Source organism: Nicotiana sylvestris, chromosome 5, assembly GCF_000393655.2.
Source record: "Nicotiana sylvestris chromosome 5, ASM39365v2, whole genome shotgun sequence".
Classification (NCBI taxonomy): domain Eukaryota; kingdom Viridiplantae; phylum Streptophyta; class Magnoliopsida; order Solanales; family Solanaceae; genus Nicotiana; species Nicotiana sylvestris.
Genome location: NC_091061.1, coordinates 56,122,226 through 56,131,290, shown reverse-complemented (window position 1 = coordinate 56,131,290; position 9,065 = coordinate 56,122,226). Strand labels below are relative to the sequence as shown.

The window sequence follows — 9,065 nt, the reverse complement described above, 5'->3', positions numbered from 1 at the left end:
GCATGATTGGTGAATTGAATTTCTTTCTTGGGCTGTAAATCAAGCAGACACCTACTAGAACCATGATTCATCAGCAAAAATTACATCAAAGAACTTCTAAAGAAATTCAACATGTATTCTTCAAACTCAATTGATACTCCAATTGCCATTCCAACAAAGATGGATCTAGATGATGAAGGCAAAAGTATGGAGCAAAGTTGTACAGAGGAATGATTGGATCACTATTGTATCTTACTGCAAGTAGGCCTAATATTTTGTTCAGTGTGGGTCTATGTACAAGATTTCAGGCAAATCTCAAAGAGTCTCACTTAAAGGCAGTCAAGAGAATACTTAGATATCTTAAAGGAACTCCTGATTTGTGTCTAGGGTATCCAAGAGGATATAACTCTGACCTAGTTGGTTATAATGCTGACTGTGTAGGTTTTCATGTTGACATTAAAAGTACTTCAAGAAAAGCACATTTTCTTGGTTCATGCCTGGTGTCTGGGGGAACAAAGAAGCAAAACTCAGTGGCTCTATCTACGGCTGAAACAAAATATGTAGCAGCAATAACTTGCTGTGCTCAATTGCTATAGATAAGGTAGCACCTCAAGGACTATTGTTTTTTATTGGTTTCTATTTTCTTTGACAATACCAGTGCCATAAATATTGCTAAAAATCCTTGTCAATATAAGAGAACCAAACACATTGATATCAGGCATCACTTTCTCAAAGACAATGTTGAGAAAGGAAGTATCTCAATTAATTTCTATAAACTGAAGATCAAATTGCTGATATTTTCACTAAAGCACTAAGTAGGGACCACTTTGAAAGAAACAGACTAGAATTGTGATTAATCAATACCTCCAACTAGGTTGAACCCCAATGATTGGTTAGAAAAGAAGTCAATAGATATAGATAATTAAGTATCAAATGCTTGATTTAGCCTCATACTTGTTCTAAATATATATACTTGCCTAAAAAGTCTAGCTGATGACTATGCCTTATGATACTAACCTATTGTGTTGGAAACTTTGTTGCAGAAATGACTAAGGAGTTTCAAAAGAGTTGGTCTTTAGACTCAGGTACGTGTCTTCTTGTCCTAAATCATTGAAACTTAATAACTGAAATTATTGCTACACTCAGACTCCCTTATCCCGATAACATCACTTCTATTTGTTATCAAAGTCCAGGATCAAGGGGGAATCCTAGTGTAATTAGAGTCCAATTAATTCTAAGAGTCCACTAGTCAAAAGTAACAGTTATTAGAGTCCCATTAGAACTTATATTCAGTTACCCTTTCTCTTCTAGTCAGATCAGGTTTGTTCTCTTTAAAAGCCCTCTCTTGGTATATCTCTCAAACCTCAATGTTCCTCTCAAACCCTAAGCAAGAAAAAGAAAATTCATCGTCCTCTCACCACCATGAATAAGTCTAGAAAAACTCCGTCAAAAGCAAAATCAACTTCTAAGTCTGGAACTAAACCCAATATTGAGAAGTCCATGCCAAAGAAAAGTTTAAAACTGGTTGGTGATTTTGAACCTACACCTGTTGTTTCTCCACCCATGCCTTCTACTATTTCTTCTCCATCATCCTCTATTACTATTACGCCTTCAATTTCCACCCCCACTATACTTCCATCTCCAAAACCAACTACCTATACACATGTATCCGTCTCACAAATCACCTCCAAACCCACTAAGGTCAAGGCTACTTTAAGGAAATTAGTAAAGAGTGGTAAGGTAGTGGATCGTGCTACTACTAAGGGGGAGTCAAAAGTAAATGAGGCTACTGCTCAGGAGGAATCTGCACTCGTCAAGGATGATTAGGTAAAACCTCTTCCATCAAAACATGATGTTCTAGCCTCTATAATTGAAGTTTCCTCGTTAGAAGTTGTTGTAATCCTAAGTGTCATACCACATATAAAGCGTACTATTGTAGAAAAGAAGTAATGACTCAGGACAAAAACATGGAAATAATTGATGACCTACCTATGGTTGGGGGAGGGGGATGTGAGAAAGAAACAAGGGATAAAAAGGGTTCCAATGGTATTCCATATAGTGGGATAGATGATGATAATGATGAGGAAGTTCTAGGGGAGAGAGAAGGAGAAGCAAATAAGGAGGGAAAAAAGGTGCAGGGGAAAACTACAAGTACTGAAGAAAGGAAAATTGAGAATGAGGGGGAATCAGGTGAGGAAAAAGAAGGTGAGGTAGAAGAACAACTAGGTGAGTAAGTGTGAGATTCTGAGGAAGAAGAAAAAGAATGTGAGAGAAAAGACGACTCTGAGAGTGAGGGTACTAAAGATGAAAAAGAAAGAGAAAGAGAAAGTGAGGGTACTGAATCTGAAAGTGATGAACATAATTTAGTGAGGAATCTGAAGGCTCTATAATAATTGGGAATACGGTCATGTCCCTTTTAGAAGAAGTTCACAAAGAGGAAGGAGCAGAACAACCTAGGCCTTGATTCACTCCTTTGTTGGAGATGGGGAGATTAAAAGTGATCAGGATGATTTGCCTTCATCTGAGGTAAGAAAGAAGGGCAGGAAGGCTCCTTTAAAACCTACAAGACCAGTGTCACAGGAAAGAAATGAAGTGACTCCTCCCACTAGGACTCCTCTCACCAGGAGCAAAAGAAAAGTTGTTAATGAACAAATGATTAAGAAAGCAAATTACTGCTACTAAAATTGTAGTTGAGTTGGATGAGGAGGATTAATTTGGTTATTCTATAAAGGGCAAGAAACCATAAGTAAAGAAGAATGCTACTAAACCCACCAAGGCAACTTCCAGTTCTCAGAAGACAAGCAAATTGAATAAGAAAAGGGTTGTGTCTGCCATAGTTGACAAGTTGACTGAGTTCAAGAATAGAAAAATGTTGAATGAGAAGATACTTGCCAATACTGATGAAAAAGGCATGGCCCAGCTGGTGAAAAAGCTTGAATTGCGGGGATGGACACATATGTTTGTTAAACCCTTTCCCCATGTATGTGTACCTATAGTGGTCGAGTTTTATGAAATTTTTTAGTTAGATGGAAAGGTCTTAAAGATTTATGTGAGAGAATTTGAGATGGAGTTTGATGCTGAAGAGCTTGGGTTGCTGCTGAACATTCCTTCCTTGGGATTTGACAACTATCTGAAGAAAAAATGGCATGCTATTGATAATAAAGTGGACATACGCATTGTGGTTACCAGAACGTTCTCCTAGAAGTTTGAGCTGGATGCTCCCCAAAAGGTGTTCAAGACTGACATGACTCCTTCTCACAAACTTCCTCTTCACTTTGTGAACTCCTGCAATCTGTAGAGATATGATAGGAGGCATGAGGCCACCCTACTTGATATGACTGTAATGGAGTTGTTGGATACATGTAGATCTATAAACATTCCAATCCTGATGATTCTTCAAGCCTAAGCATGATAGATCTTATTGCTTCATGCTAACTAAGCTATTTAACAAGCTCAATATAGCCCTGCCTGAGCTGAAGTTTGGGAATCACAATAATGTTATGGATATTATCACACTTAAGAAGTGTGGATATGATGAGATCAAGGCTAGAGGGCCAACTGGTTCTGCCGTTTTGCTTGGAATCAGCAGGGCTATTGAACTCTCTATAAGGTTTGAGTTGGCTTTGGAAGAGAATGTAAGCTTAGGGAGGACAATGATGAGTTGAGAAAGGAAACCAGACAGCTAAGGGAGGAACTCAAAAAAGACAGAGAGACCCATGCTCAACAGATTGCCACCCTTGTGAAAGCCTTAACCCCTTCCTCTTCTCACCCTTGATCCTGGTCCATTACCCTTTGTCACCAGTCTATTTTGTTAACCTAGTAAGGCTATGTATTTTGTTGTTCTAGCCTAGGTCTCAGTAGTCTGTAGGATATTTCAACATATTTTGTTTTAATGTTTTAGTTCAAGGCACTGGGCTTAATTTGGATCAACGTAATGCACTTTCTTATGTTGTTTACCTGCTTCTCTCATGTTTCTTATTTTTGGCATAGTTCATTTGTCTTGATATATCATGTGCTTGTGCTGTAGCCTCAATTTCCATGAATTTTGCATTGTCTTCTTACACTGTCTAACATCTTTTTGTTTGTTTATGATACCAAAAGGGTGAAGATAGAGTTGTGGGGGGGAGGGGGGTGATTGTTGTATTTGAATTTGGGAGATGTCTGTTTCAAATATGTTTGTGTTTGTGTTGTTGAATGCCATTACCTGATTTGTAAGCACAAAGTTTGTCAACATCAAAAAGAGAAAATTCGTTGGGAATTGGGGTTTTGATGATTAACAAAGTGTGTCCAGTAAAAGTGTGCTAAGAACTAGATCCTCAAGGTGGCTGCTAAAGTGTATTAAGAACTAGGTCCTTAAGGTAGCTCTGAAGGTTCTTACAAGGTAATAACTTTTATACAAAGTTACTACAGTCCGAGAATATCTGCTCCTATAAGTGATAGAAAAGAGTCACAAGATTCGTGGAGTCCTTGGAGCTTTAAGATTGCTATCAAAAAAGAAGTTGACTATGTTTATGACTCTTAACGATCTCTGAGTACTGGGAAGTTAAATACTTTCCCTGTGGACTGAGAAGATCATCCTTTTGCACATTAACTGAGGAACAACATATTGTATCTCGAGTTCAACATTCGAGTTGATCATTAGTGACAATGTTATTCTTGAGTCTGTTAGTTCATGTGTATTAGGAAATTGAGTTGTAATTAAGATGTCATTCATAACCTGTTAGTTGGAGTAACTGTTTGAGTGTTAAAGTTAGAGTAACATGTAATTCATTCAAATAGTTGAAGTAGGAGAAGTGTATAGGTATTGGTTTATAGGTCTTGTAATCAGTACATTTGGCTCATTTTTTATAGTGAAGTTGAAGTTAAAATCCTACGTGGTAGGTCATGATTTCTGCACCTATGAGTTGAGTGATTTTCCATGTAAAATTGTTGTTCTTGTTTTTACTGTTTGTTTCACTTAGGCATAAGAAGTAAGGCAAAAAACCAAGTTTTATAGTAATTTAGGAAGGTACGCAAATTAACATGATGTTATTGCACTTGTGTACATGTTCGGTTTGGAGCCAGAAGGGCTCAGGTGAGGTTTTAGATGAGTTTCGCTGGTTTTGGAACAAGTGATGCGTAGCGGATACTGGTGTCAACCTGTAGATCTCACATTTGCGCGGTGTGGCTCGCATTTGCGAGCTCAATTTTTCGGTCAATGATCCCATTTGCAAAAATAAGTTGGGGGCTGGTACTTCTCTTTTGAGAAGAAAGGTTCGCTTTTGCGAACTGAGCTGGCATTGCATTTGCGATCTCAGTGTCACATTTGCAACCATGTGCCTGGTGAGTCCAGCTTCGCATTTGTGAAGCATGCCACGCATTTGTGATGATTGGGGCTTCACAAATGCGAGGTAAATGTCGTATTTGTGACTTCTGCAGTCTTGTGTAAAGAGGGAAAAATCTGAACCTAGCTCATTTTACACCATTTTTCAAACCCATACACTGTAGAGGGAATTTTTGAAGAGAATTTTTCTTCCCAAATTCATTGGTAAGTAACTTTAACTAGATTTCAATTAATATGAATTACTTTTCACAAATGTTTAACATCAAATCTATCAATTCCATGGTAGAAATTAGGAGTTCTAGATAAAATTCAGGGATTTTGGAAAATTGAGATTTATAGCTCAAATTGAGGTCAAATTTTGAAATAAGTCACATGATCGGGCTCGGGGGTGAATGAGTAATCAGGTTTTGGTCAGAATCTTGAATTTCGACCAAGAAAGCCCGTGATTGACTTTTGTTTGACTTTTTCAAAAAAATGATCAAAATTGAGTCTTTTTCGTTTGTGGGTAGTTACTAAAGCTTATTTTGAATTATTTGATCGATAAAGACAAAGCCGTGATTGATTGTTGATTTGGTTGCTGAGTGAAGTAAGTGTCGTGGTTAACTTTGACTTGAGGAAATTAGGACTTGTTGGTCTATTTGCTACGTGAATTATGTGTAGGGATGACGTATATACAAGGTGATAAGTATATATGCGTTTTCATGGTTAATGCATGAGGGTGGAAACTGTCTTATTGTATCTGGTTGTTTCATTTGCTACGCCTTCCATGTCTTAGTTAGATTGTTACTCTTTAATTGTTTTCTTCCATGTTTATTGCTTATTTTCAAGTTGTAGTGATATTGAAAGTTGAAATTACTTAATATAACACCTCAGTTGAATTTGAAATTTGCTTCCCACCTTACTTGATACTTTGGGTTATTATTATTGCTTGGTGAGGAATATTGAAAAGCACGAAGGGTGTTGCCGTGCCTTATTTGTATATTTTTATCATTGATTGAGTGAATGTGAGGACTAAAGCATGAAGGGTGTTGCCATGAACTTGATTGCTTTACTATCATTATCATGAGAGGATGAGAGTAAAAGCATGAAAGGTGATGCTGTGCCATTGCATTTATCATATCATGTGAGGAAGAGAGTAAAGCACAAAGGATGATGCCATGCCATTTTATATGTCATATCATATGAGGAAAAGAATAAAAACACAAAGGGTGATGACGTGTCATTGCATTTATCATATTATATGATGAGGATGAGAGTAAAATCACGAAGGGTGATGCCGTGCAATTTGATGATTTCATTACCTTTACTTGATACTTGAATTGTGAGTTTAATTTGGTGGTTTTGTTGCTTATTTTGGAAAGAGACATACTTGGTGATTCTGTACTTATTGTTTCGGTTGTTGCCCCTTCTAAATGCCCTACCCCGTTATTTCTTTTAATGCTTTACTTTTTATTTTTGTTGCTTTATCATACTATATTATAATCATGAAGATGAAGTTTGTTTACTAAAATGTCCTTCAAAAACTGTATGACCAAATTACCCTTTACCTAAAATTTAAATTACCTCTCAGTAAATGATATTTTGTACTTAATGCTATGGTAATAAATAATTCACATCATTCACGAAAGAAATAATTCCAGTAATGGGTTGCTATATGTTCAACCATTATTATATACATTTCAGAGACATTGCAATTTTCAGTTATAAATTCATTGTATTTTATATGCTTTCGTGTTAGATTGAAGACAACCTTTTTATAAAATTTTATATGTACTCCGTGCAATGTCATTTAAAAATCAAACTTTTAGACCGTGGAATGAGAAATATATTTTAAGCCTATCTAGAGTACTTCAATCTCATGTTCATCTCCCGTTTTGAGTCCTAACGAACATAGTATCTGTATACGGTGGAAATCGGAGCTTCCCGATTTCGTCCCTCGGTGGAAAAAGTGATATCACATCGGAAGATCAGGACGTTTGTTACACCCCATATTTCAGTACGTAGAAGTACGCCATAAGTAAATTGGTATAAGCTCGGAAATGAGATGTTACATCTCACATTTTCATATGTTAAAGTTTCGTCGTAAGTTAATCAATGTAAGTTCGGGAATAAGATTATTGTGATATTATAAGTATTATGCTATTTCAAACAAGTGATGAGTAAATTCATGAAGGAGGGAGAGTAAGCAAGTCGAAGAAAATAAATTTCATCGAAGTTTGACATGTTGGGATAGAATACGGCCCGAGCTAAAATACCCGGTATTTATGGACTAGTGTCCTACAAGGTATCACATGACCATGATAGTAAGGTATCTAAGGTGTGTTAAAAGTGAGTAGTATTTTAAGTAATTTGAGATAATTCTTAATTATGTGGATAATTGGGTAATTATTGGTTAATGGGGGACTAACAATTAACTAAGATGTTGGTGGATGATTGGTTGAGAATGGATAAGCTAAAAGGTGGCAGCCATAGAGGTCTTGAATAAATGACTCATTAATCACATGCTAAGGTGACTTATTTATTAAATTATTTGGCTTAGTCATCAAGGATGTGGGGCCCACACCCACTTAGTAAAAGACATTTCAAAGAATAAAAAAATGATGTTTGATTCAAGAACTCAAGGTCAAGGCTGGAGAAGCTCACAACTTTGAGAAATTTCATAAGACTTCTCCAACTCAAGTAACGTGAGGAATTTTTATAACATCTACAACCAATTCATACAAGAACTCCAGCATTAGCAACGTGAATCCAACGAAATTTCTTAGCACCTTAGCAACATGAGATTTTGTAATTTTAAGGAAGTACGGTGCAATCTTTTTCAAGAATATCATACGGATTTTCCCCCTATTTCGTTTCGCCGTTACGTGTTGGCGCAATTGACATGGGTTAGAGAAATTGTCAAGAGAATCGGCTCAGGTATGCTAAGGCTATCCCTTCTTTCCTTTTGGCATGATTTATACGTCAAAAACGAAACGGGCGAATGCACAACTTTCATAAATAACTCTATTCATAGAAATGCTAGAGATGCTTATATTCATGATTTCCCATATGTCTTATTATTCTATCGTCTATTCATGGGTCTCAGATAATATGTAACTTGATAAAGTTTATTTCATGATATTACTCAAAGGCATAATGGTCTTATGACATTCCGAGGAATTTTATTGACATAATTCTCATGTATTGCATTCATTTATACATGTATATTGACCTATGACCAGATGACATTATATATGTGTATATATGTATATTATATGTATATGGAAAAAGGTTACAGCATTATATACGCACCACCACCTGATCAACTGGTATACATTGATGATTTTGCCTACAGTGGCCGAGATGATATGATGGGATACCCATAGAAGCTTGATGATGTTATGTACACCTATACCTATGCATGACACGACATTTATATGCACTTATATGACATTATAAATATTTCAGAATTTTCAAAGTTATTTAGACTTACAGGCAGAATTCTTTATTCCATGTTTCATCTGTCTCTTATGTATTGATCTTCATGCCTTACATACTCGGCACATTATTTGTACTGACATCCCTTTTGCCCGGGGATATTGCATTTCATGCATGCAGGTTCCGATAGACAGGTCGAGAGTTCTCTAAGTAGGCTATCAGCTCAGTAGAAGATGTTGGTGCACTCCATTTGCTCTGAAGTTGCTTGTTTGGTCAGTATAATTTAGACGTGTATTGTTTGGTATGGCGGGGCCCTGTCCCAACCTTTATGATAAGTATGTACTCT

At 36.6% G+C, this 9,065-nt stretch overlaps 1 protein-coding gene across 1 annotated transcript; it reads left to right on the top strand.

Annotated features, from left to right (window-relative positions):
* The first annotated feature begins 209 nt into the window (after window positions 1–209).
* LOC138868686 (secreted RxLR effector protein 161-like) lies at window positions 210–575 on the top strand. Its single transcript, XM_070146251.1, has one exon. The coding sequence runs from the start codon at window positions 210–212 to the stop codon at window positions 573–575; it is 366 nt and encodes a 121-aa protein (XP_070002352.1).
* Window positions 576–9,065: the final 8,490 nt, after the last annotated feature.